Genomic DNA, 12500 nt, shown 5'->3' with positions numbered 1-12500 from the left:
TAATTTTTTCCTCGGCGTTTTTGTCGCCATGTTATTTTAACTGATGCTTGAAAAATCTGTGTGAAAGTCAAGTAGACTAGTGCACGACTGATAAAACCTCGCGAATATCAGTCGTGCAGTAGTCTACTTGACTTTCATAAATATTTTAAATCAATTTTGACTGATCACGATCTTCTCTGATCTAACGCTGTGCAAGACTCATCGTCCACGGTTTTTGCAAAGGTTTTAAAACCTCAACTTCACTAATGCTCGAAGTAATGCGTGACATATTACAGTCGCGTTACCTGCGCAGTAACGTTGCGCACAAACAATTAGCACGAACGTCCTTAAAGAGACCTTTGCTCGATTGTGCTACGCAGATAATCTTGTGCACTCTACCATCCGCCAATTCATCGATTCAAAAGTGTCTGAAGTCTCACGCACGCAAGTATCTGAGAAGCGAGAAGCTCCAATTAGAATCGTGCTGCCCTTTAAAGGTCAAAGATCTGCAAACGCAGTGCGCAGAAAACTTGGTGACCTCAGTCGAAAGGTCAATGAAGATATTAGCCCGGTGTTCACAAGTCGGAAGATCAAGGATAAAATCAAGGTAAGGGAAGACAAGCCGCCGGCCCCTGGTGAATCAGCAATGCGTGGTGTATTATTTTAAGTGAGACCTGTATGATGCAGGTTATGTCGGTTATACGTGCCAACGAATTGAGGAACACAAAGGATCGGCAGTTGGAAACCATGTCAGAGAGCAACATGATTTGGAACCGGACAACATCGCGCAAAGTTCTAGAATTTTAAGGAAATGTCAAAACAAATTTGATTGTCTTATTTTCGAAATGTTTTTTATCAAAGACCTAAAACCAACGCTAAACAAACAATCTGATTCCATCTGTGCTAAATTAAATAATTTTGTCTAGATCAGGTTATAAAAGCTTATTTATTCTTTTAATTAATTTATATCCCCCATTTTTTACAAATATTTTATCACTTATGTTACATACTTTACTGCCTTTTTAGTGATCATGGTATTTTTTTAACTATTTTTAATTGTGACAAACATATTTATGCTAATTTACTTGTATATTTTAACTCGCACTTGGAAATGACCTCCGGAAGGTCGAAACGTCGTAACTTTTTATCGTTAGTTTTTATCATAAAATCAAAATATTTTAATCAAGAAAATAGACCCATAAATTTCTGATGTTATACTTAAGACGACAATTTTTGTTGGCTTCATTAAAGGTGAGGCAATGGGACTGCTTAGATCTGCTTAGGAGTAACATTTGAACCAACCTTAATTGTACGTTTTTTTGAGTGGGTCTTCGTTTTCGAGGTCATCATGTTAGAGGTCTTCGGTCTTCGGTCCTCGTTTTCGATACAACCTTGATAAAACGATTAACTCAACTTTTCTTCTTCCGTTTATATAATTTTTGTTACTTTTTTCTGTGCATCATGCCTTGAGTAATCATCAACAACCATAATTTCTTTTTGTTCGTCTTTATATAGCGACTAATCGATTTTATTAAATTTTCAACCTCGGTTAATGCATTTCTCGACCTCTGATTGGTTTACTCAATTTCGGTTATCAGCTCATATACCTTAGTTTGACCTTATATGGCAATTGATTGCACTAAGCGTCTCTAAGCTAACTTTTTTTGCCGGAAAGCAAAGTATCTCTCTGAATAAAGCAAATTAAAAAAAAAAAAACCTTTTTGTACGCGAAAGGCAAAAGATGTTTTTGTGATAAGCATGCGTCTGTCTACACACCATCGCATCTTCATCAAGTTTTTTCGATTTCGCTAGGATTTTCTGTTTTTTTTTTCCTCGTATTTCGTACTTCCAAACTTTTGGGGTTTAAGGAATTTAGTAAAGCAATTATTCCATTCGCGCTTGTTGGACACGAGACAGATTATAGCCAACTCGGCGCTACGCACCCCGTTGGCAATTCACCATCTCATATCCAACGCGCGCTCATGGAATAATATTAGGGAGCTTCAGCACGCACGTTTTTGACACGCGGACGGCAACCGGAAGATAAATTTTCGCGTGCCAGGACAGTGGTGTCTCCCAGATTTTTATACTAATCATCTCTAATGGGGAAAAGATCTAAGCAATTTAAATGTGATTTTGTGTAAACAAGTTAAAAGGGAAAACAGCTCACTTCCGGTTGTCGTCCGCGTCTCAAAAACGTGCGTGCTTAAATAAGCTCTCAATTAAAATAACCTTGCATGTATTGATTACAACACAGCAGGTGTGCCTTGGGGTTTACCCTCGACTTAGTTCAAAGTAGCTCTTCATAAAAAATAAAAAATAAAAAACGCGATAGGTCTTCACTGAAGTGTGCAAGCGATGTTTAAATTGTTTTCACAGTGTCAGAGGCATTTGCTAGTCGTCAACACCGAACGATCAAACGATCGATAACCAGTAGACAGGAGTTCTGAAAGGAACCGTTTGATCACAGACTTTATATGAGGGAAACGGAAAATTGACAGTTATAAAATAATATGAAGCGGTATACCGTTTATAGAGGGTCTCAATGGGGGTGTAACAAACACCGTACACGGTTAAAAATTTCGCGATTTCACGGTGCACGCTTAATTTTACATCAGATAATTGTTCAGAGCTTAGGAAAAGCTACAAACAACACGGTTATCTGGACCAAAATAATTCACGGCACAGGGTTAAATTTTTCCCTTTTTCACGACACACGGTTATTTTTTTGGACGTTTCACGCCACACGCTTAACCCCATTGAAACTCTCTTTATAGGGGACCCAAGCTCGCGTTACGCGTGAGACGTACCTTGTTTATTTTGTTTTCTCTTTTTGAGCTTTTTAAACTTTTAATTTGACTTTGTTTGAGAGGCTGTCGTAATCTCTCTAAGAGAAGTCAACGGTGGACACAGTGATTCACGGAGCAATGTACTCGAAAGACTTTTTCTCGCTGAAAAGCGAGTTCGCTGCGCCGTTTTTCCTTCCAACGAAAAGAGTACAGTTTGCGTTCAACCCTGTCTGATCAGCTCGCTGAAAGCATTCTCCTTTCGGCTCGAATGAGAAAGATTTCCTTCACATTTCCACACCGGACAATTGTCCGCGATGCTTGTGCTCGTCTTTTCTACAACGGGACTGAAATTAGGGATCTTGCCCACGTGCAATTGCTACTTACCCCTCCGGTACACAGTGGGATCCTGTCCTTGAAAACACATCTCTTTCCGCACAATCCTCATATCCCATGCATATTTTCACGAACAAGGTGATCGGACAGGGAGGAACACAAACTGCACTCTTTTCGTTGGAAGGAAAAACGGCGCAGCAAACTCGCTTTTCATCGAGAAAAAGGCTTTCGAGTACATTTCTCCGTGAATCGCTGTGTCCAGCCTTGACTTCGTCTTAGGAAGATTACGACAGCCTCTCAAATAACAACGTCCCAAAACAGTTAGAATAAGCTCGAAAAGACAAACAAAATAAACAAGGTGAGTTAACTTTTTTTTTTTTTTTTCGTTCATTCATTGATAACTTTTCACTTCTTTGCTCCTTTGTCGTGAAACTAACTCAAAAAACAAAAACAAAATATTATCTAGAACAGTGTTTTCGCTAAATTGACGCTTTGAAAGTCACGCGAGCTTGGGCCGCCTATGGGTATACTTGACCATCCAAAGCCCTAGTTTGTAAAGAATTTTTTAACTTTTTCATTGGCTATCATGTAGAGTCCATCCCCTTGTAAAAATTCTTATTCCTGGCCGAATTGATATGTCCCATCGCTCAGTCATCGAGAAAACTTGACCTCTACGAAGGCTATAGGGCTTTGCTTCTATGATTTATCAGTGATTAAAATTGAAGCCAAGAAAACTTCGGGACAAAGCAATGAGGAGACTACTCTTTTCCTTTGAAAAAACCTCAGTCTCCCATCTTTATCGTCGAAGTTGTTACATGTTCTCTAGTGTCAGTCATGGACAGTCAAATTTCAATGTTATTTGCTATGTTTGCCGAAAAAGCATAATATTATAAATTTTATTATTACACATTTTTGCGTCTGCATTTTTCTGATCGATCGATCCTTTTTGCATTCAGTGAGTTTTCGGATAGGGAATGTTTCATAGTGTTGATTATGGAAGTTTTTAACCAAATTCTTAAAAGGAGACGAACTCCTATCATACAATGACGTATGATTTAAGCCTAGGCTGTCATCTTCAAGGAGAAAAAAAGCCACTGGTCCCTACCTATTTCGACCTCTCTGCGATTATTTGTAGCGGGGAAATTAACAAGCGGATAAGCATTACAGTCAACTCTCTCTTAACGGACACCTGTGTAAGACGGACACCTCTATAAAACGGATTCCTGGTGCTGGTCCAGGCCGTTTCTTAGTCATTTTACTATAACCAAACTCTCTATAAGACGGACACCTCCATAAGACGGACAACGGACACTTTGAAATCGTCAACAGACACTTGTGAGGTGCTGAATGTAACCACAAATTACGGTTTATTGAAGAAAAATTATTGTACGTGACTCTTTTTAACACCAGACGTTTAATTGACAGCTCTTACCTTGTCGCCGGAATACATACAGTACAAGTTAAAATTAAATCAGTCATTGTCCCATTCAAAAAATAACTTGGAGGTGACAACCGAATTGTATTGTAATCTAAAACAGGTAGGTTTCGTTCAAGCAAATAACTTAAAACAAACTTTAAACAGACGCGTATTCACTGTGCGCAGGTTCAGCATTATTATCTTAAATTTCCTGGGGTCATTCTACGTCGACTCTCTATAAGCCGGACACCTCTCTAAGACGGACAGCTGAGACCGGTCCCGATGGTGTCCGTCTTAGAGAGAGTTGACTGTATTAACCAAAGATGGCAATTTAAAAATAGTAAAATAGAATAGAATCTATTTAAACACGATAAGGATCAAAGCTAAAAAGCTTGCGGGGTCGTGTACTTGACAAATTCAGAGAAATTCTCAAGGACATCGTTCGGCAACTTTTTTTTTCCTGAGGAATAACCTTAAATAATTTGAGCTTTGTGTAGTTTCAAAATCCGCAAGGATTGACAATTCGATCGGACCCCAACTGTGTCCTCGTCAAGTGGTTGCGCGCGTTTGCAATGAGAGCAGTTTCTGATTGGTCTAAAACGATCGTGGGCTGACATTGTTGCGTCTTCGCAGCTCTTAAGTGTCAAAAGTTGCAAAATACAGCGCGCAGATATTATTTATAGGTAATTTTGAGAGTCCCGAAAATATACGGGGCCATTTTCGGGTGTCACAATTCCCTTTGTGTCTCAAGAACGGAGAGGATTTAAGTCGTCAAACTTCACAGTCATTTTTTTTTTTTGTTACCTTGAAAACACGCTAAAAGATCGGCTTTCCAAAACAAGCGGTTCACAGTTACACAAATGGCTTTTCGGGCCCGAAACGTTTTCGGGACTTTCAAGAAACGGGCCCCCGGCCTTGTTAGAGTTGTCACCCCCCGTGGTAGTGAGTCTTTACTTGCTCTATAGAATAGTTTAAATATTTGAAATTTATAATCTAAAGTGATCGTATCCCATCCCGCAACGTTGAGAGCTTCACTACAGCTAGATGCCGTATCGTTTGGATAAGTTGACGTGGACATTTTTTTGGCTGCTCTACAGAACTGAAGTTGCATACGAACCCATATTAAAATAATACCATACTTCACAGAAGGTAATATGATACTAACATAGGACTTTAAAGTAAAGCTTCTGAAGTGATCATTTCTCATTAGTAGTCTACGAAGTTTCTTCAAGTCATTACTACCTACGTTTTTGATATGATCGCCGACAAAATTCCGTACCACTGAACCTCGATATACCAGTAAGTTCCTTAACCATCTAGTATTGAATCTAGGTGTCGTGATTGCTTTTTGATCTCTTAATGAATAGCTACATTCCCGTCTTATAAACATGCTATTTAGACACTCAGTTGGTGACGGGTGGTGACAATTCTAACAAACGCTGTTTGAGCACAGCAATGTGAGACTGAAAGTTATGCCGAAATTTTGGAATATCCTCCGGATTTTTTAGAAGACATTCCCGGAAACAAAAGAAAACTCTCCGAAATCGTGATTTCATTGCAGTAAGTCTATTCAGAGATTAGCCGTTGCTTTTATTTGTGTAACCGCTGTTATTAAGGTGATTCCTCAGTATTGCACTGGGCATCCGGTACTGCTGATATGGTGTGTCAATATTCTTATTGTAAAAATGGCGTATCTTTGGATAAGTTGTATACATTTTTTTGGCTGCTCTACAGAGCTGAAGTTGCACGCGAACCTCATATTAAAAATAATATCATACTTCACAGAAGGTAACATCACACTAAAATAGGACTTTAAAAGGACATTATAGCGCTGCCTCTATACTTATTTCCCTTGAGATTTTAGCCTCTATTTTCTCGTTCTTGTTCTGAAATAATGAAAGAATAAACTTTTCCTCCGGTTGTCTTCATTTTAGCTACAAATGCAGCGAGTGCGAACGGTGGGAAAGCTACATAACTGGATCCGCTATAATCAAAACACTGCCTTCTGATGATCACAGAAAAAAGAATTGTTGGGAGTTATTGGTTGAAACGTTTAAGCAGCGGTTTCAAACTTCGTCCAAGAAACAATTACCACTCATACATTCTGCAGGAGACTTGTTTGGCAACGAACTGTATGTGTTTCTCGTCTGTACTTAGCCTTTTAAATTACGAGTACATTCGCGGATTGACCCTATTCCGGAATAAGAACACATGGAGTGATAACTTAAAACAGTGTATGTCTGGGGTGTTCAAGCAACAAGGATAATTAAGATATGTTAACACAGCATTTTTCGCAGGTGTCTTACAATTTTAACGTGCGTCTTCGGCTTAAAAACAAAGGATTTCTAACTTATATTCCATGTATTCCAATTCCAGAATACGATCAATCGAATGCACCTTTTATGAGCGATTTTAATTACTGCTTTATGTGTCATGTTCCATGAACAGATATATTGCAGACTAAAAAATGGAAGGTGCTGACATCGGAAATGTGGTGTTTACAGTGTTATACGGCATGACGATTCTTGTATCTGCGGTGGGCAACACCATTCTCATCTACATCGTGTGGAAAAGACCAGAAGTACGATCACTTAACAGCTTCATGTTTGTCAACATGGCCGTAACGGACTTACTGGTGACGTTGTTCATGATGCCTTGGTCCATTGCTCAGTTGTATAGCGAAGGTGGGTGGCTGATCACTGGAATGCTTGGAGAAATCACATGCAGGGGATTTCCCTACTTAGGTTATATCGATCTTGCGGCATCCATTCTTTGTCTGATCATCATGGCAATTGATCGTTACTGCCTAGTTCTCCAACCTTTGAATTGCCACATCCTTTGGTTCAGAAAGGCAAAAGTCATCATCCCCCTGATCTGGTTCATGGCAATGTTTTTGGTGTCCATCACATGTATGTTCTTTGATCTGGTTGATGACAAATGGTGCCTATATAACTTTGAAGTTTTTGGACAGGATCTTCGAGAAACCTTGCGTCGATTTTATTACTTGTATCTCTTCACCATCATTTACTTTATTCCAATGGTCATCATTTCCGTCCTGTATGCAATAGTGGCTTACAAAGTTTGGTTTCACCAAACGCCTGGTTTTCATACTACTGAAAGTCAACAACACCAGGAATTAATCAAGAGAAGAGTCATTCGAATGCTTATTGTGATCGTTGTTACATTCGCTGCCTGTTGGCTCCCTTCGCAGGTTTACAACCTACTCGTCGCATTCGGGATTCAACCATCTAGGAATATTATGTATTTAGTCTACTGGTGTGCCCACGCAAACAGCGCTATCAACCCGTGGCTCTACCTTGGACTGAGTAGCAACATGAACTTGGCCTTGAAAAATATGGTGAGTAAAATCCGCAGAACAAAACCAGAAATCCAGGGCCAAAGAACCACACGGAACACAAGAAATACCGCGATTAAGAATCAGAAGGAGCAAACGACTCATTTGTAATGTTAGATCACTGGATGATATCCCGTGGCTGGTCGAACAAACACGTTGCGTATTCTATAGTAGATGATATGACGGAATATATAGAGATATATATTATGGTATTTCTTAACCCTTTAAGCCCCAAGGGGGGCCCCATTGACGAATAAAATGGTCTGGCGTTAGACAGAGTAAAATTTATAAGTGGCGCTATTGGGGCTTAAAGGGTTAAGAGTAAAGGAAAATGCTCTTTGAAAAATGGCGCTGCAATCAAAACCGTTTACCCCTTACGAATAGACCTTTTTTGCAGATACGGCGGCCATTTTGATTTCTATTGTTTGAAATGCTTATTATGGAATGTCCATTGGGCAAACACATATTAATTTGCACCCTGTGCATCTCATAATGTCTTTCAAACCAATAGAAATCAAAATGGGCGCCCGGCGCATCAGAAAAAAGGTCTATTACCCGTATATTCTCCTTGAATAATTTAATAACAAGGGTTTTAATGTCAAATTTGTCATGAAACTAAACAAAAAAGCCTTTTTAGTTTGGGATTATTTAAAATTAAGGTGGAAAGGTACGATCTGGGGAGAGTTAAATTGATAAATTAAGTTGGAAAATTATGTGCAGAGAATCGTTTGTATCATTTTGAAAACAGAGCAAAACGTTTTAAGAATAACAGAATCGAAAGATGAATCTCTCATATTACATTCGCAGGTTTGTCAGTTGAATTACTGTTACGAGTTATCGACGTTAAATATGGTTGCTTTACTTTTTTTTTTTTAATGAGATCAGAAAAAGGGGTATTTGGTAACATTTGGAGGGGAAAAGCTTATATGCTTTTTTGAAACCCTCTCTGTTCGTAGTTTATGTATCTAAGAGACCGATCAATGCTGACTGGGCAGCTTTCTTGCTCAAATTACATGTTAAAGTTATTACGTCATAGTTGATGCCAGAAACCCGCTTTCCAATCACAAACAAAACGTTACCTAATGTCGGAATAAGAAGTGACTATATCTTAGCTGGATATGTTCCGAACTTTTTTTGTTCTTACCACATGTGATGTCATCTGTGATCTACTACTGAACAGACGCACTGCAACATGAAATCTATTTGTTTTATATAATAAAGAATAAAACTTTGTTCGCATAAAATCTGTTGGCGACGTCAATCGTCCTCTAATAGATCATAGGCAAGAATCAATCAAAATGCAATATTATATAAATAAGAATGGATTATATCTTCGCTGGATAGGTTCCGAACTTCATATAAATTAAGGGTCTTCCATTTTTCTTCCCTTTTATCCATTTATTTTCACTTGCTTCGTATTTTAGAACTTAAAAAGTAAAAGGAGAAAGACAAAAATTATGTGCAGAAAACGCTAAACGGCAACACGCTATAGGCCACTTCGAAAAATATCATAATACTCTTTGTTTGTCCCCCCAAATTTTGCATATGCATTGTTTCCAGTTTCTCTTGGGACTAACAATGGTCCCAAGAGAAAACAAAAACAATGCTTATGCAAAATTTGGGCAGATAAACAAAGAGTATTATGGTATTTTCCAAAGTGGCCTATTGAATGCTCATTCATAATTATTTAAATGTAATATGGGTATTTAAACATCACTTGTTCTGAAATGGGTCATCCATCGCAAATCGATCAAATGACCTGCGGCTGCTAAATCCATGGTTAATTTCTATTTATCAATTTTATTATACGAGGCTGAAGAAGTTCACTTATTTCGACGGAGCCCACGTAATTAGATAAATGAAATGACCTCAAGTTTTGCTCGGAAAATCCTTGCTTGTAACTTGTGTGTTAATAAATCAAGACTTAGTATTCGACTTAATTTGCTTTTCAAGTTATGGAATTGACTGAAGCCTGACTTGTGCAAACTTAGGAAAAAAAACCTTTCAAAAACAAAATTCACCAATTTTTAATTGCCGTGCTTGGTGATGAGGATGATTATGTTGATGTTTCAACGTTACCTTAAAATTACCAATTATCATTAATCATACTCTAGCTATCATTTTTAGTTCCTTATGTTTCATGTCATCTTATAGGTTCTTCTCTATCTGTGTAAATGCTAGCTATCTGTGAATGTATTTGTATACTTATATATTTTATGTATTTATTTCTTCCTTTTTTTTCTTTCCTTCTTTACCTGATTTACTGTTAATTTGTAAGTTACACATCCTGCCTCGATTAGCTTTGCTATATGCGGGTTGTGTATCTCCAGTTTGTTAAATTTAGACTATTGAAATAAAATGATGATGATAATGGTGATTGTATAATTCCGGTGTGTCAATACGTGACTCGTGTAATCTTCATCTTATTTCGAGTGTCCCTCAGTCCAAAAACGTTTAGTTGTATCCTTTTCCAAATCTGTAATCGTAAGGCCAGCCGGATTTTGTGGCAAAAAATGATCTCAAAATCCCAGTTTCCAATCCTCCCCCCCCCCCGCTTTTAATCGCTATTCATGATTTTTCCAAAGCCTTCGATACTGTCAACCAAAAACTCTAGATTGTTTCTCAAGTTACCTTACTAACAGAACTCAATATGTGAAACTAGGTAATGTTGAATCTGAATTTCTCCAGATTGTTTGTGGAGTTCCTCAGGGATTAACCCTTGGACCACTATTATTTCTTCTGTACATAAATGATCTTGCTAACTCTTCCGACATGCTTTCCTTTCGACTTTTTGCTGATGATGCTAATATCTTCTATGCTACTAAAACATCAAAAGATCTTGAGGTAGTTATGAACTCAGAGCTTCAGAAAGTAATTAACTATTGCAATCTCAATAACTTGTCTATTAACATGAGGAAAACAAACTTTATGATATTAACATCTCCACAGAAGCCAACTTTACACAATATTAATATCTTAAACATTGAACGCAAAACTAGTATCAAATATTTAATAGGCATTTATTTAGATGAGCATTTGAATTGGAAACATGTACAAGGCAAACTGACTAAAAACCTTGGAATCCTAAACCAACTACGGAACTACCTGAATTTAAAGATGTTACAACCGTATTATACACTTATTTACCCTTATATCTTAATTACGGCGCAATGTGTTGGGGAAACAATTATCAGACTAATTCAAATAAGATCTGTACTAAGCAAAATAAATGCATCTGTAGTATTTTTTTTTTTGCAAACAAACAAGAGCCCTCTTTCCCATATTACCAAATCCTTGAAGTTTTGAAATTTGAAGATATTGTTAAATTCAAAATCTGCTCACTGGCATTTAATTAAGTTATACAACAATCCATCAACTGTTCCAGCAATGTTCCATAACTTTTTAACGCCTACAGCAACTGTCCTCTCCTATAAGACCAGAAATTCTGCTAAGCTTAATTTTTACCGACCACAGGTTAGAACTAACATAGGCAAATTTACTTTTAAGTACTCTGCTTCTTTTCATGTGGGAAACTGTCCCCTTGGCACCAAAAAAGCAAAAAACATTTAACAAGTTTAAGAAAACTTTATAAGGCCCACCTGATCTCTTGTCAATCAAATAATATATGTTCTGTTTAATGGTCAAATGTATAGCACGTAACTATTTAATAATAACAATGGAGCTTGTTTAAAATATAATAATAATAATAATAATAATAATAATAATAATAATAATAATAATAATAAGAATACTTGTCTTTTTATATTTTTGTGTTTGTTACCGCTGCTGTTGTTGATGACGTGTCGTTCTTTTCTTTTGTTTTTGTTTTTGTTTGTCGTTGTTGCTGTTGTCGTTGTCTGTTTGTTTGTATGTTCCTTTTAATTTTTTTCCCCCTTTTGCTAAGCTTGTCCTGTATAGATTTATCGCGTGGTTCAGTATATCTCTAACATGCTTAAGTTATATACAAGTAATTTTCTTCTGTACATTAGTTCTAGGCTCTACAAACGTTTTCTACTGTATCCCAGTAAAGCTCAGTGTCATTTCTTCGTTTACTTAAAAGTAGGTGGTGGTCAACTAGAAAGCCTTCGCTATTTTGACCACCAGACACATTTTATAACCCGTACTGTAATTATTTTATCTTGTAACCATGTGTTGTGACTATACTTTTCTTTCTATGTTAATGTTATGTAAATAGTGTGAAATAAATGAACCATGAACCAACCATTTGTCACAATACACAATATACCTTATTCGCTTGTACATGTTTGTTGTCATGTTTCATGTAACTCCCTGTTTTTTCTGCAACTCTGAGCGAATTGAACACCATGCATTTGTGACTGACTTTGCGCGGGGACAATTCATATTTAAAACAGAACCATTGTCCTCGCCTATAATTTAAATCACTACCTTCATGAACGCCATAATATGGCGTTCATTGCTGCTCAAAACACTTTGAGCACATTTTGGACGTACAGACACCTTTGACAAGTCCAGGGGGTCATATTACAGTAGTTATGTCGTAAGCTTTGCGCTTTCTATTAAAGTTTGTTACCGTCACCTGGACGTGCCGGGAGTACAAGCAGTAAATATCAATTTGTAAAATTACGACGTAATTTTCATAGGCAAC

General features: G+C 37.4%; 2 protein-coding genes across 3 annotated transcripts in view; one reads left to right on the top strand and one right to left on the bottom strand.

The window, feature by feature from the left end:
* LOC138015418 (G-protein coupled receptor 83-like) overlaps window positions 1-10028 on the top strand; it is a 17459-nt gene extending 7431 nt beyond the window's left edge. The window contains exons 2-3 of one of the 2 annotated variants that reach the window (XM_068862444.1): window positions 6453-6650; window positions 6967-10028. In XM_068862444.1, the coding sequence (XP_068718545.1) occupies window positions 6986-7984 (999 nt within the window). In that variant the 5' untranslated portion in view covers window positions 6453-6650; window positions 6967-6985 and the 3' untranslated portion in view covers window positions 7985-10028. The remainder of the gene's footprint in view (window positions 1-6452; window positions 6651-6966) is intronic. The other variant, XM_068862445.1, reaches the window with a different exon arrangement.
* The window catches only part of LOC138015417 (pancreatic lipase-related protein 2-like), a 274790-nt gene that overhangs the window by 122686 nt on the left and 139604 nt on the right, over window positions 1-12500 (bottom strand). The gene's annotated exons all lie outside the window — the stretch shown is intronic.

This window comes from Montipora capricornis, chromosome 9 (assembly GCF_036669925.1).
Source record: "Montipora capricornis isolate CH-2021 chromosome 9, ASM3666992v2, whole genome shotgun sequence".
NCBI lineage: Eukaryota > Metazoa > Cnidaria > Anthozoa > Scleractinia > Acroporidae > Montipora > Montipora capricornis.
The sequence above is the reverse complement of the archived record's forward strand: the minus strand, read 5'-3'. Positions and strand labels throughout refer to the sequence as shown.